The sequence below is a fragment of the Nerophis lumbriciformis genome, linkage group LG11 (assembly GCF_033978685.3).
Source record: "Nerophis lumbriciformis linkage group LG11, RoL_Nlum_v2.1, whole genome shotgun sequence".
NCBI lineage: Eukaryota > Metazoa > Chordata > Actinopteri > Syngnathiformes > Syngnathidae > Nerophis > Nerophis lumbriciformis.
The window spans coordinates 49,914,614-49,940,827 of NC_084558.2; the positions used below are offsets into that span (position 1 = coordinate 49,914,614).

At 41.6% G+C, this 26,214-nt stretch overlaps 1 protein-coding gene across 3 annotated transcripts in view; it reads left to right on the plus strand.

Moving 5' to 3' along the window:
- The first annotated feature begins 3,629 nt into the window (after window positions 1-3,629).
- Window positions 3,630-26,214, plus strand: part of lg11h2orf42 (linkage group 11 C2orf42 homolog) — a 27,412-nt gene continuing 4,827 nt past the window's right edge. The window contains exons 1-9 of one of the 3 annotated variants that reach the window (XM_061966051.2): window positions 3,630-3,811; window positions 4,052-4,149; window positions 4,275-5,264; window positions 10,657-10,776; window positions 10,853-10,960; window positions 11,028-11,132; window positions 15,801-15,901; window positions 17,477-17,639; window positions 23,218-24,549. In XM_061966051.2, coding sequence (XP_061822035.2) covers window positions 4,295-5,264; window positions 10,657-10,776; window positions 10,853-10,960; window positions 11,028-11,132; window positions 15,801-15,901; window positions 17,477-17,639; window positions 23,218-23,408 — 1,758 coding nt within the window. In that variant the 5' untranslated portion in view covers window positions 3,630-3,811; window positions 4,052-4,149; window positions 4,275-4,294 and the 3' untranslated portion in view covers window positions 23,409-24,549. The other 2 variants (XM_061966052.2, XM_072914032.1) reach the window with 2 other exon arrangements.

Below are 26,214 nucleotides of genomic sequence, written 5' to 3' on the forward strand. Positions count from 1 at the left end.
TCATACTTTTTGTTCAGTGATTTTTTTTAAGCAGGGTTACGTTAGTCAATATATCACACGTAACGTTAGACGGCGGTCAGCAGCACCGCGTATTTTAGCCACCTAAAAAAAGACAAAAATAGTCAAATAAAGGTCAGTTAAAATGTATACTATATTACTCGGGGCTTGCCTGTCTTGACTCGGGACTTGACTCGGACTTGAGGGCAAAGACTTGAGACTTACTTGTGACTTGCAAAACAATGACTTGGTCCCACCTCTGCTATGTAGTACTCTTCCATATCAGAAGGTGGCAGCTTTGCTTTGTAAAAGTCGGAATGTGTCGGGTTAAGTTAAAGTTCCAATGATTGTCACACACACACGAGGTGTGGTGAAATGGTTGTTATCATCACTTCAGTCATCAACAATTGAGAACAGAGAAATGGACATTGAAACAGTGTAGGTCTGACTTCAGAATCAGAATCAGCTTTATTGTCATTACGCAAGGTAACGAGATTGAGGCCATTCCATACAGTGCGATGTGTGCATGCTAGAAAAACAATGTGCAAATATATAGAAATATAAAAAATGTAGAAGTGCAATGAATATGGTGTGAAATGAATATATACATGAAAAAACTAAACAAAAACAGGGTGGTTGGTGGAATGGGTTATTGCACCGAAGAGAAGGCAGTTATGAGGGACAATGGGGCAGTCCGTTCAGGATGGTTATGGCCCTGGGGAAGAAGCTGTTCTTTAGCCTGTTTGTTTTGGTTTTAATGCACCTGTAGCGCTTCCCAGAGGGCAGCAGGTGGAACAGGTCAGAGCCAGGGTGGGTGCTGTCCTTGATGATGGCACTGGCTCTGTTGAGGCAGCGGGAGGTGTAGATGTCCGTCAGAGAGGGGAGAGGGCGGCCGATGATCTTCTGAGCCGTCTTGACCACTCTTTGCAGCCTCTCCCTGTCTGCTGCAGTGCAGCTGCCGTACCATACCGTAATACAGTAGGTCAGCAGGCTCTCGATGGACGAGCGGTAGAAGGTCAGCAGCAGGTCAGGCTTCAGGTTGTACTTCCCGAGGACTCTAAGGAAGTGTAGCCGCTGCTGAGCCTTCTTGATGATTGATGTGGTGTTGACTGTCCAGGAGAAGTCATTAGAGATGTGGACTCCAAGGTACCTGAAGGTGTGGACCCTCTCTACACGCTCGCCGTTGATGTAGAGGGGGGCAGGGTCGGTGCTGCTCCTCCTGAAGTCGACGATGATCTCTCTGGTCTTGCTGGTGTTGAGAGCGAGGTTGTTCTCCGGAGACCAGGCCGTCAGCTTCAGGACCTCCTCTCTGTAGGCAGCCTCGTCACCCCTGGAGATGAGCCCGACCACTGTGGTATCGTCGGCGAACTTGACGGTAAGGTTGTCACTGTGGGCCGGACTGCAGTCATGGGTGTAAAGGCAGTAGAGGAGGGGGCTCAGCACACAGCCCTGTGGGGAGCCGATGCTCAGCGTGCGGGAGGATGAGAGGTGCGGGCCAAGTCTCACATTCTGGGGTCGGTCCGTTAGGAAGTCCCTTATCCAGGCGTTTGTGAGAGGGGGGAGGCCAAGAGTGTCCAGTTTATTGCAGAGTCTGTCCGGGATTATTGGTATTATTACTTGGTAGGATATGTACAGCAAGTAGTGGACAGACAGAGAGAGAGAGAGAGAGAGAGAGAGAGAGAGAGAAAGAAATCAGAAAGCATAAGAAAAAGTATCTACATTTGATTATTTACATTGGATTATTTGATTACTTTGAATTGATTAACGTGGACTTAAATAAGTTGAACAACTTATTGGGGTGTTACCATTTAGTGATGGGTTGATGAGGCGCCATGAAGCGTTTCGACACATTGCAAAACTGTATTGATACTGTGTCGATACTGTGTCACTAAATACTGACATCTGCTGGACATTAAAAATCCCTACAGGCAACCTATGGACCGACTCAACTGACACTGATTTTATGACCTAGTACAGTGGTTCTCAAATGGGGGTACGCATACCCCTGGGGGTACTTGAAGGTATGCCAAGGGGTACGTGAGATTTTTAACAAATATTCTAAAAATAGCAACAATTCAAAAATCCTTTATAAATATATTTATTGAATAATACTTCAACAAAATATGAATGTAAGTTCATAAACTCAGTGAAGCACAAGCTCAGGTTTGTCACTAAAATGTCCGTCAAAAAGAACTGTGAAAAGAAATGCAACAATGCAATATTCAGTGTTGACAGGTAGATTTTTTGTGGACATGTTCCATAAATATTGATGTTAAAGATTTTTTTTTTTTGTGAAGAAATGTTTAGAATTAAGTTCATGAATCCGGATGGATCTCTAATACAATCCCCAAAGAGGGCACTTTAAGTTGATGATTACTTCTATGTGTAGAAATCTTTATTTATAAGTGAATAACTTGTTTATTTTTCAACAAGTTTTTAGTTATTTTTACATCTTTTTTTCCAAATAGTTCAAGAAAGACCACTACAAATGAGCACTGTTATACAATTTAATAAATCAGAAACTGAAGACATAGTGCTGTATTTTTTTTTTCCAACCAAAAATGCTTTGCTCTGATTAGGGGGTACTTGAATTAAAAAAAATTCACAGGGGGTACATTGCTGAAAAAAGGTTGAGAACCACTGCCCTAGTATATACAATAATATAAACCAAGTCATTGTATTTCATTTAGGGTTATTTCATGACTTCATTTAAATAAAAATATATTTTTTGTCTTTTTTAGATACAGTCAATAAATAATGTGAACATGTATCATAACATGGAAATCTAAGAGAACGTGTTGTGAATGAGGATGCTTGTGGACCTGGAAATTATTATTATTATTTTTTTTTTTTTACACATTTTTATTAAAAAAAACAAACAGTTTTTCCAACGTATTCAATTTTAGACGCTTTCTCTTCTTAGTTATTATTTCTCCGGCTGTAGAAAAGACCCGCTCACAGGGCACAGAGGAGGCGGGAGTGCGACACAGTTTGCGTATCGGTCACGTGACCAAAACAGCTCATGATCGGTCACGTGACTTTCTAAAAGCGGTACGCGCACCGACACAGGGTTTCGCTCAATGAGCTCGACGCATGCGCCGATGCATCGGTGTTGCCAGACCCATCACTAGTTACCATTTAGTGGTCAATTGTACGGAATGTGTACTTCACTGTGCAATCTACTAATAAAAGTTTCAATCAATCACATTCAACAATTAAATCTCTCGATCAACTTCAGATCAATACTGATTTTTTTTAAATAGCAAAAACACAAAATATGCAATATTTTGCCAGGAAATATTTTGAAGTGTATTATTTGATGTGAAAAACCTTCAATAGGTCAATAATTCATTACAACATTGATTTTGATTCAATATTATTGTTTGAGCAATGACAGTTTTAAATTAAAAACAGTTTTATGTTATTAGTCAAAATTAAAAACATTTTTATCGTTACATTTACCCTTTATGCTCTTTTATTCCACTTTTTTATGATTTTTTAGTAATAATATTTTAAGAATGTATAGTACCTGCATTACCCAAAAGTCTTAGCGGTACAGTGGAACCGGAAGTAGCCGCACTTAGTATAGAAACTGCATTACCCAAAAGTCTTAGCGGTACAGCGGAACCGGAAGTACAAACACAAACACAAGCGGTGTTTTGTTCGAGCAAGTATCTTACAGAGTTTAAAAAATAATCTTCTGCGTTGCTGAAAGCTGTGTTATTGAAACAAACCACAAACTGAACATTTTAAAGGCTTTGAAGGCGGTTACTTGCTCGTTTTCTGCGCGGTGAAGGGCGAATACCGTCACCAGGCAAGTCACACTCCTCTCTTTCACGTTTGAGGCGTACCTCTAAATAATGGTGATAATAATAATAATTTAATTAAATACATAAAAAATATAGCGTCGCCTTTCTGCTGCGTCGTCTTTAGCAAAGCAGGCGTGTACGCCATTGTTGAATTTGACTACAAATCCCATGATGCCTTGCGCTGGCGGTAACCGCCTTTTTGAACCCACGTGATGCGCTCTGACCAATCCGCAGTGTCGTTACAGACGCAATGCGGGTGTCGGGATGTAAGGAGCAATGGCGACGGCCGAGCTGGTTTGGAGGCCGAATTGGAGCCGAATTTGACCAACGGGGAGCTGCTCAGGTAGATTATGGACGTTTCATGAACATAATCTGACGAGACATGTGTCAGGGTGCAGTTATAAGCCACAGTCCTAACAGTGGTGTATTTGTTTTTTAAACAATCTAACTTTTACCTTCCCTGTCAAGACTTTTTCACCTTTCTGAAGATGGAGAGTGCGTCCTCTTCCGCCTTCCATGTCCCGCCCCCCTCCACCAAGCAGACGCCAACAACGCCCAACCTGGCGGCCAAACAGAGAGACATACGCAAGGCGCCGTCCTCCGTGACCCCGGGCTTCCTCGCCGACCTGGGCAGAGCCACCCTGCGGGGGATCCGCAAGTGTCCCCAGTGTGGCGTTTACAACGGCACCCGGGGGCTCAGCTGCAAGAACGCCGTTTGCGGCATATCCCTCCGGAACGCCTCGGCGGAGGCCAGGAGGGGCAGGAAGGACGTCGTGGAGGCGGTGAAAGTCATCATCGACGGCGAGGAGAAGGACAACCAGGGAGCGCAGGTGTTTTCGGTGTGTCAAAGAGGACGAGGGGGCGCTCAGTTCGGCTTCGTCGAGCTGGTCGCCACCGACGCCGCCATCGCCACGGGCGACAGAGCCTCCCTGCTGTCCCACATCAACCTGGGCCGCTGCTTCATGGCCGCCTGCAAACAGGGTCAAAAGGCGTCCTACGACAGCCCCTGCGTTCACATCAAGCAAGCCGCCGAGTGCGGCGACCTCGCCACGCCGCTCAGCGTCAAAAGTTCCGTCCTGGAGGCTCTACAGGCCTCCGTTCAAGCCAAGGAGGAGCTCTGGAGACTGGCCACCGAGTCCCCGGGGCCCCTGGTGCAGCGCGTGTCCAGGGACACCCTGGTGGTGAAATGCCACCCGGATCCCCGGCACTCCCACGGCCTGCTGCACCTCACCGTGGCGGCCGGCGGGCGAGCCGAGGCGCAGAAAAGCGACGTGCGACAGCAGGCGGTGTTTCGCTGCGCCTGCCAAGCGGGCGGCAGGAGAGGCAGGGCGGACGGGGCCGAGCCGGCGGGGGGGCCGTCGGAACCCTGCCTGCACTTCTACGCCTGCGTGTGCGCCTTGGCGAGCGACGAGAAGCTGGCCGCAGAGTTTGCAGCTTTTATCAACTCCTCGTTAAACGGTACAGGCTGCTCCAGTAGGGCGTCACATCAGTGCCAAAAATCCGAGCGCATAAAAACTGTTATCGCGCGCTGATTCTCCACTTCGTGCGCGCGCGAGACACCCTTTTGCGCGCGCGTGGTGCCTTTCTGCGCGCGCGCGACGCCTTTCTGCACGCTCTCTGTGTACTCCTGGCATCTCTCCTCGCGCGGTCATGTTTCTTTTTGGCACTTTGGGGGGCGGGTATGCTTAGACGGCCCCTTCTTTCTGATTGGTCAGGCGAAAAATGCTGAAAAATGCTCAGAGCCAATCAGAAGTTTAGCAGGGCGGGTCATCGTCAATATGTGTCAAGATTTACGGAGGTATAAGTGGATAAAAAAATGTCGCGCGCTGATGAAGGTTATTTCATACCACATAAACACAATACAGGGTAATACAAAATGTGACCCAAATAAATAATAAGACAACAAACACCATAATCACATCTTTCAGCCAGAACTGGTCCACCAGCAATAACATCCAACTATAACATTTTATATTTTCACTTCTTCTTGAACATTTGTTTTCTAATTTATGGAATTTCTTTTGATTCAGCCATAAAATTAATGAAATAATCTTTGAATTTTGTTTTTAAAATGTTAAAAATAGCTTTTAATAATGTATTCTGAAACAGTTTAAAATAACCAGAGAACTGACTAGCACTGACCCTACACAACTATGTTGGAGAAATTGGAGCCTTAAATAGGTCAATAACTCATAACAACATTAATTTTGATTCATTATTTTTTGAGCAATGACAGTTTAAAAAAAATCCAATCCATTCTTAAGGATCCAAATAGGCCCTACTCATAAAAGTGTCATAGATAAGTCAGACTTTTTTATTTTATTTTTTACTTTAAACGCTTAAATATCAACTTCAGATCGATCTGTTAAATTTAAATTGTTTTTTTTTCTGTCTTTTTTTAATTGGAAAAATATGCAACATTTCTCTCCAAAAAATGCCAAAGTGGAATATTTAATGTGAAGTAATTGGAGACTTGAATAGGTTGTTTTTTTTCATCACAACATTGATTTGGATTCATTATTATTAAAAAAACAAACCCAAAAAACACTAACATTCCCCAGGATCCAAAAGAGCCCCACTCATAAAAGTGTTAAGATAAGGGACGGCGTGGCGCAGTGGGAGAATGGCCGTGCGCGACCCGAGGGTCCCTGGTTCAATCCCCACCTAGTACCAACCTCGTCATGTCTGTTGTGTCCTGAGCAAGACACTTCACCCTTGCTCCTGATGGGTGCTGGTTAGCGCCTTGCATGGCAGCTCCCTCCATCAGTGTGTGAATGGGTAAATGTGGAAGTAGTGTCAAAGCGCTTTGAGTACCTTGAAGGTAGAAAAGCGCTATACAAGTACAACCCATAAGTCACACATATTTTTTCGATTTTTTTTTTACATTGGTTGATTGATTGATTGATTGATTGATTGAGACTTTTATTAGTAGGTTGCACAGTGAAGTACATATTCTGTACAATTAACCACTAAATGGTAACACCCCAATACGTTTTTCAACTTGTTTAAGTCGGGTTCCACTTAAATTGATTCATGATACAGATATATACTATCATCATAATACAGTCATCACGCAAGATAATCATCAGGGTATTTACATTGAATTATTTACATTATTTACAATCCGGGGGGTTGGATGTGGAGGGGGGGGGGGGTAGGTTTGGTTGTTATCATCACTTCAGTCATCAACAATTGAGAACAGAGAAATGGACATTGAAACAGTGTAGGTCTGACTTGGTAGGATATGTACAGCAAGTAGTGGACATAGAGAGTTAATTAAGTCATCAAGAATTAAGTCTTTTTTTTTTAAAGCAAAAGAGGTAATTTCAACAGGTACAGCATCCTATGTCATATCTACATGTAATAAGATTTGTAACAAGGCAAACCGTTTGTAAATTGGTCGAAAATCGAGCAAGTTATGATAATTTAATTAGTACATGTACCATTGACATCAATGTAATGATTGAGGCTAGATGTCCGAGGTAAGATGGCTACAACGTTGCTACGCTGGAGAATGATTGGTTGTATGAAATATGCTCAGAGCCAATCAGAAAGGAGGGGCCGTCTAAGCATACCCGCCCCCAAAGTGCCAAAAAGAAACATGACAGCGCGAGGAGAGATGCCAGGAGTACACAGAGAGCGCGCAGAAAGGCGTTGCGCGCGCGCGCGCGCAGAAAGGCACCGCGCGCGCGCAGAAAGGCACCGCGCGCGCGCAGAAAGGCACCGCGCGCGCGCAGAAAGGCACCGCGCGCGCGCAGAAAAGCACCGCGCGCGCGCAGAAAGGCACCGCGCGCGCGCAGAAAGGCACCGCGCGCGCGCAAAAAGGCACCACGCGCGCACACGATGTGGAGAATCAGCGCGCGATAACAGTTTTTATGCGCTCGGATTTTTGGCACTAATGTGACGCCATACTCCAGGCCCACCCTCCCATTTTCCCAGAATTCCCAAGAGGACGCTCTAAGGCAGGGGTCCCCAAACTTTCTGACTCGGGGGCCGCATTGTGTTAAAACAATATGGCCGGGGGCCAGGTTGTATGTATATATATATATATATATATATATATATATATATATATACAGTATATATATATATGTATATATTAGGGGTGTAACGGTACGTGTATTCGTATTGAACCGTTTCGGTACGGGGGTTCCGGTTCGGTTCGGAGGCGTACCGAACGAGTTTCCACACGAACATATTAAGTTAATTAATTAATAATATATATATATTAATAATATATATACACAGTACAGGCCAAAATTTTGGACACACCTTCTCATTTCAATACATTTTCTTTATTTTCATGACTATTTACATTGTAGATTGTCCCTGAAGACATCAAAACTATGACACCTGTGAAGTGAAAACCATTTCAGGTGACCACCTCTTGAAGTTCATGGAGAGAATGCCAAGAGTGTGCAAAACAGTAATCAGAGCAAAGGGTGGCTTTTTTGAAGAAACTAGAATATAAAACATGTTTTCAGTTACCGGTATTTCACCTTTTTTTTTTGTGAAGTACATAACTCCACATGTGTTCATTCATAGTTTTGATGTGACAATCTACAATGTAAATAGTCATGGAAATAAAGAAAACACATTGAATGAGTACTTTTGGCCTGTACTGTAATATATATATATATATATATATATATATATATGTCTTAATAATGTTATCCAAAAAATAGTGCTCGATACCGTAGTAGAGCGCAATATATGTATGTGTGGGAAAAAAATCACAAGACTATTTCATCTCTACAGGCCTGTTTCATGAGGGGGTTCCCTCAATCATCAGGAGATTTTTTTTTTTTTTTTTTTTTTTTTTTTTTAAATCTCCTGATGATTGAGGGAACCCCCTCATGAAACAGGCCTGTAGAGATGAAATAGTCTTGTGATTTTTTTCCCCCACACATATATATATATATATATATATATATATATATATATATATATATATATATATATATATATATATATATATATATATATATATATATATATATATATGTATTCAGAGGGTGATGATGTCATGTTATCGATGGGAAAATGCATTTTTAGACAACATGATTTGCCTGAGCGGCTAGGAGACACAGAGAGTAATAAGCGGTAGAAAATGGATTAGAGAGCACAGATTTAAAAAAATAATGATACATTTTAATTTTTTTTAACTTGGGACTTCGTCGGATTTTGGAGGCAGGCCAGCCGTATCCGGCCCTCGGGCCGTAGTTTGGGTACCCCTGCTCTAAGGTTTGCTTTGTGGTCGCGCTGCAATTAACCAACACACCCCTCCGCGCTAAGGTGTCGGTATGTCCTTCTTTGTGCACCACATACTTAGAAAGGACAGGACTCTTGCTCATGCCCGAGTACGCATTATAGATCATCAACATCAGAAGTAGCCGTGTCCCCATCCGTTATTGATATCTGATATTAGTCAAATATCAGGGGAAAAAACCAGTATCGGATGTGTCTAAAATCTGTTGTTGACATCTAAATGTTCTCCATTAAGCACACCAGGTTGGTCTTTTATTGCAATTTTGTCAAGTCATTTACCAAAAGTAAACATAGGAGCTAGCAGCTACACAACAGCTAAGCACACAATAGCACACAAGCTGGACATACGTAATAAGTGTCCTTCATTGAACAATATTGCAGACTAAAACAGCATATTTGTCAATATAAAAAGTAGAGGTGCACAATAAATTGGTTTTACAAACAGAGGAGCATATTCAGCAGCGCACACACACAGAGTACTTACAAGCAGACACAGTGTGTAGACAGAAAAGGGAGAACGGACGCATTTTGGCTTAAAAAGTGAAGATAAAGGTGAAGTTATAACACTGAAACACCCTCAGGAAGAGGTGCTTTAATACATGGCTAGCTAGCTAGCGGCTTAAGTCCGTCCGCAGTCGGCAGCGTTTTAGCTACTTCTAAATCACTAATCCTCGTCTCCATGGCGACAAATAAAGTATGTTTCTTACAAGTATCTTTATCGCTGCAGAACGAGGAATAGGTAAACATGCTAAACGGTGCTACACACCGTAGCCATGGGTGGATCTACACCTGACATCCACTGTAATGATACCAAGTACAATAGCGTATCTATACTACTATGATTACATCGATATTTTTTATCATCACAAAATCTTTTTTCCTTTTTAAAAAATTCACATTATGTTTATAAAGTCAGGAAATACGTCCCTGGACACATGAGGACTTTGAATATGACCAATGTATGATCCTGTAACTACTTGGTATCAGATCGATACCTAAATTTGTGGTCTCATGCAAAACTAATGTAAAGTATCAAAGAAGAGAAGAATAAGTGATTATTACATTTTAACAGAAGTGTAGATAGAACATGTTAAAAGAGAAAATAAGCAGATATTAACAGTAAATGAACAAGTAGATTAATAATCAATTTTTACAGTTTGTCCCTCATAATATGTACAAAATAATAGGTGTATAAATGACACTATGTTACTGCATAGACTAATTAGGAGTCTTTGTTTGTTTACTTACTACTAAAAGACAAGTTGTCTAGTATTTTCACTATTTTATTTAAGGACTAAATTACAATATTAAACATGTTTCCTGTACACTAACATTTTTTGTTAAAATTAAGCCAATAATGCAATTTTTTTGTGGTCCCCTTTATTTCGAAAAGTATCGAAATACAACCCTAATCTGTACTTTGATATCCTATTAATATTGGTATCGGCCAATACTCAAGGCTCTAATATCGTATCAGAAGAAAAAAAACCTAAGGAAGGAATTCTGGGAAACTGGTAGGGTTGGAGTCAGGAATGTCTCTAGTGTCTTCCCAAAGAGCCCTAACACGTGCGTGTGTTTAAAGGCGTGCTACCAAACTCCACCTGCCGAGTCATCGTTCCTTGCGAGAGGCCTCCGCTGCACAGCGAAGCAGGGAAATCTCCACACAAGGCCAAGAAGCTGCGTCAGGAGGAAACCCTTTCTGGTACTTCAGTCCTCCGGGGTCTGGAGAATCGAGCCCTCGTTCCCGTGCGTGAACGGTTTCTTCCTCCCCTGCACAGGTGGAGGTGGTCAGGCCGTGGACGAGCACTCTGTGTCGTTGGGGTTCCACCAGTGGTTGGCCGGCGTCACAGAAAGGATCCACCAGACGATGCACTACCAGTTTGACGGTAAGGCTGGGAGGCGTTTGCGTTCCTTGGTTTGGCACAGTTGAATGGTCCTTTTTATTCCCTGCAGGGAAACCACAACCTCTGGTGTACCACATACCTCAACAGTTCTTTAACGCCCTGCAGCATCGCCTGTCGCTCGGCTCCAAGAGGAGGCTGCCTAACATCACGACAGGTGACCACAACTTTTTATTGATTCTGTCAGGTTCAAACACTGATGACATCTATTAAACAAGATAAGAAGCAAGGAATTAAACAGAGACAGAATTAAATTTGGCTCAATTGAGGAGAGACGCGTAGACACTGTACCCTTGCACAGTGTTAAAGTTAAAGTTTAAGTCCCAATGATTGTCACACACACACTAGGTGTGGTGAAATTTGTCCTCTGCATTTGACCCATCCCCTTGATCACCGCCTGGGAGGTGAGGGGAGCAGTGGGCAGCAGCGGTGCTGCGCCCGGGAATCATTTTTGGTGATTTAACCCCCAATTCCAACCCTTGATGCTGAGTGCCAAGCAGGGACGTAATGGGTCCCATTTTTATAGTCTTTGGTATGACTCGGCCGGGGTTTGAACTCACAACCTACCGATCTCAGGGCGGACACTCTAACCACTAGGCCATTGAGTGTCGTCCCATGCCCCTGACGAAAGATTGTACGCCGCCTCTTTTATTTGGACTTTCCCTGATTACATGGCAACAGCTGTTTCTAAGGGAGGGGGGTCGTAAACAGCCATCGCCTTTGGTTACAGAACAGTTTAAAGAAAAGGTCGTAAACAGTTCAAAGAAGAGGTCCCTGTAGGGGAGTCAGGTCCTGCTTCCTCTTCGCTTTGTAGATCTCGGGTCAAGACAATATATTTCTGTTGATTACAATACATGAAAGAAACAGAACACCTTCATGTTGCTTCCCATCCTACACAGTGAAGTTTTACAAGCCTTCTGCTTGGTAGGATTAAAGACAGCTTTTGTCTTCTCGCCGGGCGAGCTGAACTCAATGTAACACAAAGTTTTGTGATAACTTAGGTACAATTATTCTGACAGATTCCCTTTGATATTCCATATGATCCATATTATGCAATGTTTAGTCACTGTCAGAGGTCCCACTCAATGTTGTAATCTAATGCTAATAAAGTTGTCATTTTTTAAGGAAAATGTCGCAATGTAATGGTCAAAGTTATATTTTTTTAGGCAAAATGTCATAATCGAATGAAAAAGTCGTAATCTTTAAGGAAAATGTGGAAATGTTATGATAATAAAGTTGTAATTTTTTAGGGAAAATGTTGTACTTTAATGGTAAAGTGGTACTTTTTAAGGAAAATATCATAATCTAATGGTAATGAAGGTGTAATTTTTTAAGGAAAATGTAATTTATGGTAATAAAGTTACTTTTTTAGGGAAAATGTCATAATCTAATGATGAAGTTGTGATTTTTCAAGGAAAATGTCGTCATTTTATGTAATATAGTTGTAAATTTTAGTGAACATTTAATTTTTAAGGAAAATGTCAGAATCCTTAAATGATCTTAGTCGTAATTTTTAAGTAAAATGTTGTATGGTAATCTAATGGTAATGAAGTAGTAATTTTATAGAAATAGTTGCAATTTAATGGTAATAAAGTTGTCATTTTTTATGGAAAATGTCGCAATGTAATGGTCATAAAGTTATATTTTTTAGGCAAAATATCATAATCTAATGAAAAAGTCGTACTTTTTAAGGAAAATATAATCTAATGGTAATAAAGTTTTATTTTTTTAAGGAAAATTTCGCAATTTAATGGTAATAAAGTTACTTTTTTAGGGAAAATGTCATAATCTAATGATGAAGTCGTGATTTTTCAAGGAAAATTTCATCATTTTATGGTAATAAAGTTGTAAATTTGAGGGAACATTTAATTTTTAAGGAAAATGTAAGAATCATCAATTGATCTTAGTCTTAATTGTTAAGAAAATGTTGTAATCTAATGGTAATAAAGTAGTAATTTTATAGAAATAGTTGCAATCTAATGGTAAAGTTGTATTTTTTTTAGGCAAAATGTCATAATCTACTGAAAAAAATCGTAATTTCTAAGGAAAATGTGGAAATGTTATGATAATAAAGTTGTAATTTTTAGTGAAAATGTCCTAATCTAATGAAAAAGTCGTAATTTTTAAGGAAAATATCATAATCTAATGGTAATGAAGTTGTCATTTTTGAAGGAAAATGTAATTTTATGGTAATAAAGTTGTAAATTTGAGGGAAAATGTAATTTTTAAGGAAAATGTCAGAAACATCAAATGATCTTAAAGTCGTAATTTTTAAGGAAAATGTTGTAATCTAATGGTAATAAAGTAGTAATTTTATAGAAATCGTTGCTATCCAATGGTAATAAAGTTGTACTTTTTTAAAGAAAGTGTCGCAATGTAATGGTTATAAAGTTATATTTTTTTTAAGCAAAATGTCATAATCGAATGAAAAAGTCGTAATTTTTAAGGAAAATGCGGAAATGTTATGATAATAAAGTTGTAATTTTTAGGGAAAATGTCCTAATCTAATGGTAAAGTGGTACTTTTTAAGGCAAATATCATAATCTAATGGTAATGATGTTGTAATTTTTTACGGAAAATGTCGCAATTTAATGGTAATAAAGTTGCTTTTTTAGGGAAAATGTCATAATCTAATGATGAAGTCGTGACTTTTCAAGGAAAATGTCATTTTATGGTAATAAAGTTGTAAATTTGAGGGAAAATGTAATTTTTAAGGAAAATGTCATCAAATGATCTTAAAGTCATAATTTTTAAGGAAAATGTTGTAATCTAATGCTAATAAAGTCGTCATTTTATAGAAATAGTTGCAATCTAATGGTAGTAAAGTTGTACTTTTTTAAGGAAAGTGTCGCAATGTGGAACATTTTGAAATGTTATTTGTAACTTTTAGTGAAAATGTCCTAATCTAATGGTAAAGTTGTACTTTTTAAGGAAAATATCATAATCTAATGGTAATGAAGTTGTCATTTTTTTAGGGAAAATGTCATAATCTAATGATGAATTCGTGATTTTTCAAAGAAAATGTTGTAATTTTATGGTAATAAAGTTGTAATGTAATTTTTAAGGAAAATGTTGTAATCATTAAATGATCTTAGTCGTAATTTTTAAGGAAAATGTTGTAATCTAATGGTAATAAAGTAGTAATTTTATAAAAATAGTTGCAATATAATGGTAATAAAGTTGTCATTTTTTAAGGAAAATGTCGCAATGTAATGGTCATAAAGTTATATTTTTTTAGGCAAAATGTCATAATCTAATGAAAAAGTCGTAATTTTTAAGGAAAATGTGGAAATGTTATGATAATAAAGTTGTAATTTTGAAGGAAAATGTCCCAAACTAATGGTAAAGTGGTACTTTTTGAGAAAAATATCACATTCTAATGGTAATGCAGTTGTAATTTGTTAAGGAAAATGTCGCAATTTAATGGTAATAAAGTTATTTTTTTAGGGAAAATGTCATAATCTAATGATGAAGTTGTCAGTTTTCAAGAAAAATGTCGTAATTTTATGGTAAAAAAGTTATAATTTTTAGGGAAAATTAAATTTTTAAGTAAAATGTCGTAATCAAATGATCTTAAAGTCGTAATTTTTAAGGAAAATGTTGTAATCTAATGGTGATAAAGTTATTTTTTTAGAGAAAGTATCATAATCTAATGGTTATGAAGTTGTAATTTCTTCAGGAAAATGTCGCAATCAAATGGAAATAAAGTTATTTTTTTAGGGAAAATGTCATAATCTAATGATGAAGTTGTCATTTTTCCAAGCAAAATGTCGTAATTTTATGGTAAGAAAGTTGTAATTTTTAGTTAGAATTACATTCTCAAGGCAAATGTCGTAATCTAATGGTAAAGTCATAGTTTTTAAGGAACGTGTTGTAGTCTAATGATAATAAAGTTTTATTTTTCTAGGGAAATTGTCATAATCCAATGATAAAGTCGCAATTTTTCAGGAAAATGTCTTAATCTAATAGTAATAACATTTTAATTTTCAAGGAAAATGTCATAATCTAATAGTAACTAAATTGTCATTTTCAAGGAAAATGTCATGTAATGGTAATAAAGTCGTAATTTTTAGGAATTATGTCGCAATCTAATGGTAATAAAGTCGTAAAATGTCGTGGGAAAATTCTTAATTTTTAAGGAAAATGTTGCAATTTAATGGTAATAAAGTCATAGTTTTTAATTAAAAAGGTCATCGACTAATTGCAATAAAGTCGGAATTTTTGGGGAAAATGTCGTAATCTAATAATAATAAAGTCTTCATTTTTAAGGAGAATGTTGTAGTCTAATGGAAAATGTAATCTAATTGTAATAAAAATGGAATTACATTTTTTCCCGTAATCTGTTGGTAATAAAGTCGTAATTTTATAAGTAAATGTCGCAATCTTATGATATATATAGTCGTGACTCGATTGTGTGCTAGCTGCTAGCTAGTGATCAGCGCGCTAGCTCGCTTCTCCAGGAAAGGAGCAGCGTCACCAGTCTTTGAGTTTTTCAAAGTGCGGTTATGAAATACGAAGATTTGAATTAGAAACAATGAGACTATTTGTTGCTGTTTCTTCCGCAGTTTATCATCGATACTGCTAATCGTTACACTCCTATTGTGTATCGATAGTAGATGATTTGATGTTGAAAATGAACTAAGAAAATCAGCAAGTTATGATACATTTTCAATAAGTCATTGTATTGCATTGCCTTGAATGGGAAAGTGCTAAGACATGCTATCTACTTCTACTTTGAGGAAACTTCAAAAGTGAGCGTTTGATCGACAACCAGTGGGGTACATTGTGGTCGTCTACCATACTCTCACCTTTACATCCGTTTCAGTGGTCGTGCGGAACGACACACCCCCTTTGGGCTCGTTCTCCAAGTACACCTGGCACATCACCAACCTGGCGCAGGTCAAACGTATCTTCGACACCCCCGAGGTAAAATCCAAGACCCCCTACTGTCTGTCCCCTCATGTCACACCCGCTGTCTGTCCCCTCATGTCACACCCGCTGTCTGTCCCCTCATGTCACACCCACTGTCTGTCCCCTCATGTCACACCCACTCTGTGTCCCCTCATGTCACACCCACTGTCTGTCCCCTCATGTCACACCCAGTCTGTGTCCCCTCATGTCATACCCACTGTCTGTGCCCTCATGTCACACCCACTGTCTGTCCCCTCATGTCACACCCACTGTCTGTCCCCTCATGTCACACCCACTGTCTGTCCCCTCATGTCACACCCACTGTCTGTCCCCTCATGTCACACCCACTGTCTGTCCCCTCATGTCACACCCACTGTCTGTCCCCTCATGTCACACCCGCTGTCTGTCCCCTCATGTCACACCCACTGTCTGTCCCCTCATGACACACCCACTGTCTGTCCCCTCATGTCACACCCACTGTCTGTCCCCTCATGTCACACCCACTGTCTGTCCCCTCATGTCACACTCACTGTCTGTCCCCTCATGTTACACCCACTGTCTGTCCACACCCACCCACTGTCTGTCCCCTCATGTCACACCCACTGTCTGTGCACACCCACCCACTGTCTGTCCCCTCATGTCACACCCACTGTCTGTCCCCTCATGTCACACACACTGTATGTCCCCTCATGTCACACCCACTGTCTGTCCCCTCATGTCACACCCACTCTGTGTCCCCTCATGTCACACCCACTGTCTGTCTACACCCACCCGCTGTCTGTCCCCTCATGTCACACCCACTGTCTGTCCCCTCATGACACACCCACTGTCTGTCCCCTCATGTCACACCCACTGTCTGTCCCCTCATGTCACACCCACTCTGTGTCCCCTCATGTCACACCCACTGTCTGTCCCCTCATGTCACACCCACTGTCTGTCCCCTCATGTCACACCCACTGTCTGTCCCCTCATGTCACACCCACTGTCTGTCCCCTCATGTCACACCCGCTGTCTGGCCCCTCAAGTCACACCCACTGTCTGTCCCCTCATGACACACCCACTGTCTGTCCCCTCATGTCACACCCACTGTCTGTCCCCTCATGTCACACTCACTGTCTGTCCCCTCATGTCACACCCACTCTGTGTCCCCTCATGTCACACCCACTGTCTGTCTACACCCACCCGCTGTCTGTCCCCTCATGTCACACCCGCTGTCTGTCCCCTCATGTCACACCCACTGTATGTCCCCTCATGTCACACCCACTCTGTGTGCCCTCATGTCACACCCACTGTCTGTCCCCTCATGACACACCCACTGTCTGTCCCCTCATGTCACACCCACTGTCTGTGCCCTCATGTCACACCCACTGTCTGTCCCCTCATGTCACACCCACTGTCTGTCCCCTCATGTCACACCCGCTGTCTGTCCCCTCATGTCACACCCACTGTCTGTCCCCTCATGTCACACCCACTCTGTGTCCCCTCATGTCACACCCACTGTCTGTCCCCTCATGTCACACCCACTGTCTGTCCCCTCATGTCACACCCACTGTCTGTCCCCTCATGTCACACCCGCTGTCTGCCTGCCAGTTGCAGCTGGAGCTCACTCAGAGTTTTGTCAAGAACGGCGACGGCTCCTACTCGCGCTTTCGTTGTCTGCAACCGCCGCCCGAACTGGACCTGCTGGAGGGACTCGGGCCGGATCGGCCGCCAGCGATTCGACCCAGGGAGCTGCAGACCTTCCTCAGAGTCGGTGAGATTTGTTCTGGTGAAAGTGGAGCATATGTTTGCCAAGAAAGACAGAAACATACTGTATTTTCCGGACCATAGGGCGCACCGGATTATAAGGCGCACTGCTGATGAGCCGGTCTAGTCAGGTCTATTTTCATACAAAAGGTGCACCGGATTATAGGGCGCAATAAAGGGGTCATATTATTTTATTTTTTCTAAATGTAAAAGACTTCCCTGTGGTCTACATAGCATGTAATGGTGGTTCTTTGGTCAAAATGTCGCTTCAGGATGCGCAGTTTTGTGGGCGGTCTTATTTACGTGGCTCACCTTCGACACCGTCTTCTCCCGTCATCTTTGTTGTAGCGGTGTAGCGTGCAAGGACGGGTGTGGAAGAAAAGATGGAGCTAACTGTTTAATGACATTCCCACTTTACTTCAATCATGTTATGATTGACTAAGGGGAGATGACGACACAGACACCAGGGGGAAGTATAGCTCTAAGTATTTTATTATATATATTATAATATATATATAATAATCAAACAATACTAAATATACTAACTAAGGAAATGGAGTGTTACAAAATCCAAGAGTGTGTATGGTGTAAGACTATGTGTGTAGATTAGCTGTTGAGTGTTACCGAAAATGTTGAATGAGAGACAAGGAAGTCCAAGGGAGAGAGAAGTCTAGAGGTCCGAGTCCAAAGCGGGGGAAGTCAAGGATCGGGGGAGGCAGTCAGAGTCCAGAGGGAGATCCAGGGAAAAGTGAGACGCACGGCTAACTTTCCAGGCGACGGAGGGTACAGCGGGGACGACACAAGAAAACACACACACTGAAAACACGGAGGGGCAAACACAGAGAGCAGGACGTGGCTTACTGTACGCGAACAGAAGGTTATATTCCGGCCCGGGATGGCAGGTTGTGCCGGCTTATGAAGGCAGCTCGCTCATCACGGGCAGGTGCGCTAATTGCAAATTGTCTGCAGGCGCGAGGAGGCACGCCTGCAGCGGAGTGGCCCGCGGTGCGCTCGTCAGGACGCAAAGATGATGGCGCATTCCCTGGCCGTGACAAATCAATAACGGAGCAGCATCTCATCCGTGGCTCACTAGTGCAACAACAACACCAGAAATGTGTCCCGTGAAAAAAACGTCCGACCGGAACTTTCTAATAACTAAAGTTTTTTGGGTGAATAATCACTACACCGGTATGTTTTAGCGCTTTCATGGCGAGTTTACTGACAGATATAAGTAAGAACTTTACACTACTTTATATTAGAAATGGCAACAGCGGAGGATGAATGTCCGATAACAAGAAGATAGAGAAAAAGAAGAAGCTTAACGACTACGGCGTCAGTACGGACTACAAAGGCGGACGCGCGCAAATTTTCAGGACTTATGCAGATCCCAAATACACATCAGCAGGTACCAAAAGGTAAGAAAAGTTGCTTTTGCATAATATTGCGAAACAAAACGCCAGATAATATGTCAGCTTCAAACACTGATGACATCTATTAAACAGACAAGAAGCAAGGAATTAAACAGAGACAGAATTCTATTTAGCTCATTGAGGAGAAACGTCTGGGCCGTACTCTTTGTACAGTCTAGTCGATATTTTTTTGGGATCACAAAATATTTTTTGGTTTTTTTGTTATTTATATTATGTTTATAAACTCAGGTAATACGTCCCTGGACACATGAGGACTTTGAATATGACCAATGTATGATCCTGTAACTACTTGGTATCGGATCGATACCCAAATGTGTGGTATCATCCAAAAGTAATGTAAAGTATCAAAGAAGAGAAGAATAAGTGATTATTACATTTTAACAGAAGTGTAGATAGAACATGTTAAAACAGAAAATAAGCAGATATTAACAGTAAATGAACAAGTGGATTAATAATCAATTTTTACAGTTTGTCCTTTATAATGTGGACAAAATAATAGGTGTATAAATGACACAATATGTTACTGCATAGACTAATTAGGAGTCTTTGTTTGTTTACTTACTACTAAAAGACAAGTTGTCTAGTATGTTCACTATTTAATTTAAGGACTTAACTGCAATAATAAACATATGTTTCATGTACACTAACATTTTTTGTTCAAATAAAGACAATAATGACATTTTTTGTGGTCCAATCCAATCCACTTTATTTATATAGCACATTTAAACATTTAAATGTTTCCAAAGTGCTGCACAACAATATTAAAAACAATATTCAAATATTATCCTCAACTCCACCAATTAGTGAATAAAAACAAAAAATAAATAAATAAAAAACAATATAAAAATAAATATGATTAAAAACGATTTTAAAGGGTAAAACCAACTAAAACAATAAATAGAAATCAAAATTAAAAAAAAAACAGAGGACCGCACAACTCACGTAGTGTTAAAAGCCAAAGAATAAAAGTGGGTCTTAAGACGAGACTTAAAACACTCCACTGAGGGAGCAGTTGGAACATGGAGGGGCAGAGTGTTCCAGAGAAGGCCCTGTCTCCCCTGGTTTTAAGTCTGGTCTTGGGCACTACGAGCTGGAGCTGGCTCTCGGACCTCAGAGTGCGCGCAGGAGTGTAAAGTATCGAAAATACCGGTAACGGTACCAAAATATTGGTATCGGGACAACCCTCGTCTATTAAAGTTTTTATGTTATTAACGTGTTATTAACAGAGGTGGGTAGAGTAGCCAGAAATTGTACTCAAGTAAGAGTACTGTTACTTTAGAGATTTATTACTCAAGTAAAAGTAAGGAGTAGTCACCCAAATATTTACTTGAGTAAAAGTAAAAAGTATGTTGTGAAAAAACTACTCAAGTACTGAGTAAGTGATGAGTAACATACACACTCATATCATATATATATATATATATATATATATATATATATATATATATATACATACATACATACATACATACATTGATATATACAGTATATAATTTATAAGTATTTATTTTGCTGTTTTTGTTTACATGTTAAAGGTGTTTTAATGAATATACATGCATGTTTAACATATAGATTCCTTTCTTTCATGAAGACTAGAATATAAGTTGGTGTATTACCTGATTCCGATGACTTGCATTGATTGGAATCAGACAGTCGTGATGATAACGTCCACGTTTTCAAATGGAGGAGAAGAAAAGTTCCTCCTTTCTGTCCAATACCACATGAAAGTGGTGGGTTTTTGGCATCCTATTTGTCCAGCTTCCATATTCGTTTTTATACACTTTACAAGAAATATATTGGCGTCAAACTCCGTAGCTTGCTAGCTTCTTTGCGCTGGCTTTCGGAGACTCTTGTTTTGAAAGCGCAGGCGCGATGGCGCGGCACTTTTATTGTGAAGACAGGAACGTCCTCATGTGCGGTCAGTCTTGAGGCTTTTGACGGTACGGTTGAAATAAAACAAGTATCTTTTTTCCCTCACACTTTTGATTGATTGATTGGAACTTTTATTAGTAGATTGCACAGTACAGTACATATTCCGTACAATTGACCACTAAATGGTAACACCCCAATAAGTTTTTCAACTTGTTTAAGTCAGGTCATGTGACCACCTGGCTCTGTTTGATTGGTCCAACGTCACCAGTGACTGCATCTGATTGGTGGAACGAAGTGAAACGTCAACAGTAAGGCAGGCACTTTGAAGGTCTGTCTGACAGACCAAAACAAACAAAGCGTGCATTACCAGATCGATAAAAATTAGTAGCGAGTAGCGAGCTGAATGTAGATAAAAGTAGCGGAGTAAAAGTAGCGTTCCTTCTCTATAAATCCATCCATCCATCCATCTTCTTCCGCTTATCCGAGGTCGGGTCGCGGGGGCAGCAGCCTAAGCAGGGAAGCCCAGACTTCCCTCTCCCCAGCCACTTCGTCCAGCTCCTCCCGGGGGATCCCGAGGCGTTCCCAGGCCAGCCGGGAGACATAGTCTTCCCAACGTGTCCTGGGTCTTCCTCGTGGCCTCCTACCGGTCGGACATGCCCTAAACACCTCCTTAGGGAGGCGCTCGGGTGGCATCCTGACCAGATGCCCGAACCACCTCATCTGGCTCCTCTCGATGCGGAGGAGCAGCGGCTTTACTTTGAGCTCCCCCCGGATGACAGAGCTTCTCACCCTATCTCTAAGGGAGAGCCCCGCCACCCGGCGGAGGAAACTCATTTCGGCCGCTTGTACCCGTGATCTTGTCCTTTCGGTCATAACCCAAAGCTCATGACCATAGGTGAGGATGGGAACGTAGATCGACCGGTAAATTGAGAGCTTTGCCTTCCGGCTCAGCTCCTTCTTCACCACAACGGATCGATACAGCGTCCGCATTACTGAAGACGCCGCACCGATCCGCCTGTCGATCTCACGATCCACTCTTCCCTCACTCGTGAACAAGACTCCGAGGTACTTGAACTCCTCCACTTGGGGCAAGATCTCCTCCCCAACCCGGAGATGGCACTCCACCCTTTTCCGGGCGAGAACCATGGACTCGGACTTGGAGGTGCTGATTCTCATCCCAGTCGCTTCACACTCAGCTGCGAACCGATCCAGTGAGAGCTGAAGATCCTGGCCAGATGAAGCCATCAGGACCAAATCATCTGCAAAAAGCAGAGACCTAATCCTGCAGCCACCAAACCGGATCCCCTCAACGCCTTGACTGCGCCTAGAAATTCTGTCCATAAAAGTTATGAACAGAATCGGTGACAAAGGGCAGCCTTGGCGGAGTCCAACCCTCACCGGAAACGTGTCCGACTTACTGCCGGCAATGCGAACCAAGCTCTGACACTGATCATACAGGGAGCGGACCGCCACAATCAGACAGTCCGAAACCCCATACTCTCTGAGCACTCCCCACAGGACTTCCCGAGGGACACGGTCGAATGCCTTCTCCAAGTCCACAAAGCACATGTAGACTGGTTGGGCAAACTCCCATGCACCCTCAAGGACCCTGCCGAGAGTATAGAGCTGGTCCACAGTTCCACGACCAGGACGAAAACCACACTGTTCCTCCTGAATCCGAGGTTCGACTATCCGGCGTAGCCTCCTCTCCAGTACACCTGAATAGACCTTACCGGGAAGGCTGAGGAGTGTGATCCCACGATAGTTAGAACACACCCTCCGGTTCCCCTTTTTAAAGAGAGGAACCACCACCCCGGTCTGCCAATCCAGAGGTACTGCCCCCGATGTCCACGCGATGCTGCAGAGTCTTGTCAACCAAGACAGCATCCAGAGCCTTAAGGAACTCCGGGCGGATCTCATCCACCCCCGGGGCCTTGCCACCGAGGAGCTTTTTAACTACCTCAGCAACCTCAGCCCCAGAAATAGGAGAGCCCACCACAGATTCTCTCTATAAATACACTTAAGTAAAAGTAAAAGTATGTTGCATTAAAACTACTCTTAGAAGTACAATTTATCCCAAAAGTTACTCAAGTACCGGTAGATGTAACGGAGTAAATGTAGCGCGTTACTACCCACCTCTGGTTATTAACCATAACCATTCCCTTAACATAAAAACCTTTGGGTATATTTTGACATGGTGGGGGGGTCAGGATGACGTCAACCAGTCAGAAAATGTACTTTTGGAACAACTTTTAAAAACCGCAGCGCTGTCCTTCCCCACAGGGTCCGCCTCGGACGACCCAAAAGACGGCCGTCCGTTCGAGATCGAGTGGACCCCCGACGTGCTCCCGCTCTGCCACGTGGGCGAGCTGAGGATCAGCTTCGAGTTCGGCCACCAGCAGAGCGGACACCAGGCCGACTCGTCGGAGTGTTCGAAAAGCAACGCGACTCAAGTCCCCTCCCACGCCAAGTGAGCGTCTTTGCGCCCTTTCACAGGACACTTCATTAGGTACACCGAGGTAATGTCGCCAAACGAGGTACCGAGCGTTATGTTTGACGCAGCTCTTGTATTGGACTCCATAACATGTTTTATTATATATCATATTAGGGCTGTCAAAAACACCTTATTATTGAAATGCTAACAACACTGGCACTTATTTTGCACTTCTGGACCTAAACACGATGTCTGCTGGTAAAATTCCCTTTTTTGAAAAAGTATCAGCCGCGTTTGTAACAATATAGAAATTTCCTATCACAGTTATTGTCACCAAAATGTTTATTGTGCTCAATAAGTACTTAAAAACACAATAAAATATATGAACAAAGTTTAATTTTCTTTTAAATAACTAATATAAATAAACACAATATATTTTCACTGCAGAGGACAACATAAAATATTGATCTGTCTTCATAAGAGTAATGTTTGTGTGTGAAAATATGTTTGTTCTTTCATTTTAATTTGTAAACTTTTTAGAATGTTTTTTTTTAATAAATGCAAAAAAGGATCACTTCGTTTCACTTCCGGTTTATGTGGCGTCACGTAAGTTCACTTACAGACCATATTTTCTGGACTATAAGCCGCGATTTTATTTTCCAATGCTTTGAACCCCGCGTCTGATAAAACGGTGCGGCTAATTTATGGATTTTTCTCCGCAAACGGCCATAATGTTTTGTATTCGATAAACACTTTTCATATTGCACCTGCAAAGACACGGAAAAGGTTACCGTGTGTGCGACGGCGCCATCTTTTGGACGAGTTTGCTCACTGCAGGCGCCGCGGGTTGAAAAAGTACTTCCTGTTTCGTGCCTCGAACCGGAAGTACCGTATTTTCCGCACCATAAGGCGCCCCGGGTTATAAGCCGCGCCTTCAATGAACGGCATATTTCAAAACTTTGTCCACCTATAAGACGCCCCGTGTTATAAGCCGCCTCTAACTGCGCTAAAGGAATGTCAAAAAAACAGTCAGATAGGTCAGTCAAACTTTAATAATATATTAAAAACCAGCGTGATGTGGGCGCGCACGGAGTCGTATATCAACATGGACGGAGCTGCGTGAAAAAAGCCACCCGGCCTCTTCGCGTAAACTTACCTTAACCACTCGCTCATCTTTTCTTCATCCATCCCTTCGAGTTAGCTTTTATGATGACGCCGGCTGGAAAGGTCTCTTTTGGCAAGGTCTTCCTTTTGAATATCACCATGGGTGGAAGTTTCTGGCCATTAGCATGGCAAGCTAGAACCACAGTGAAGGATGACTTCTCATTCCCTGTGGTGCGAATATTCACCGTACGTGCTCCCGTTGTATCCACAGTGCGGTTCACAGGAATATCAAAAGTCAGTGGAACCTCGTCCATGTTGATAATGTTCTCTGGCCGGATCTTTTTTTCGGCTATCTTGTTTTTACAATATGCACGGAAAGTAGCCAGCTTTTCTTGAAAGTCTTTAGGCAGTTGCTGTGAAATAGTAATCCGTGTGCGGATGGAGAGATTGCGTCTTTTCATGAACCGGATCCCTGTCGCTTAGTAGGAGCCATTTTGTGGTCTTTACAGATGTAAACACACAAAGGAAATGAAACGTAATATCCGCGCGCTTCTTCTTCTTCTACGCGGGCGGGTGGTTGCTTACAGTAGAAGAAGAAGCGCTTCCTGTTCTATGGGGGCGGGTGCTTACCTTGGCGGTTGCTTGCGTAGAAGAAGAAGCACTTCCTCTTCTACGGGGAAAAAAGATGGCGGCTGTTTACCGTAGTTGCGAGACCGAAACTTTATGAAAATGAATCTTAATATTAATCCATATATAAAGCGCACCGGGTTATAAGGCGCACTGTCAGCTTTTGAGAAAATTTGTGGTTTTTAGGTGCGCCTTATAGTGCGGAAAATACGGTATAAGCGCCCGTAGCGTTTCTGCTCGAAAGGATTCTTCTTTCATCACTCCAAGCAACGTTTGTAAGTTTTACAATATAACTAAAATAGTTCGTACTTACTAAACCTTCGCCTGTGTGACGTCTGTAGGAGTGTTTTCATTCATATTTGTACGTGCTATCGTAATGTCATGAAGCTAACACAGTTAGCATTAGCTTCCTGTTGAACACACTGTTAACAATATAACATACATCCATAAACGTGGATGCATATGCAAAAGTGCAATATATTTATCTGTACAGTAATCTATTTATTTATATCTGCACCTTATTGCTCTTTTATCCTGCACTACAACCAGCTAATGCAGCAAAATTTCGTTCTTATCTGTACTGTAAAAGTTCAAATTTGAATGACATTTGAAAGCTTGCGTATCCATGACGATGACGTCTGTTTTGTTTGTTACAGACACTGTTTGGAAACAATTAGGGTATGTAAATAAACACTAAAAAAATATATATTTGCGGCTTATATTCCGACGCAGCTAATATAAGTACAAATATTTATTTCTTCTAAAATTTGGAGGGTGTGGTTAGAACAGCCCGAAAAGTACTGGAATCACTTTGTGTTTGTACAAGTTTAGATTGGGGTGTATAAACATAAAATATATGAAATTGTGTCCTGTCATTTATCTTTCTGTTAGTGCAATACCGTAAAAACAGGCATTAAAAACGTAAACAAAATGTAAAAGAAAAAAAAAAAAAAGCATATTTCAGACATGGTTTCACAGGGTGATGAAATTTATTTGAAAACAAATGAATGGGATTAAAAAATATAATCATTTGACAGCCCTAATTATCACATAATGCTGCTCATTGTGTTCCCTAGATTAGAATGTTTAATATTACTTATCTTTGTCATGAAGGG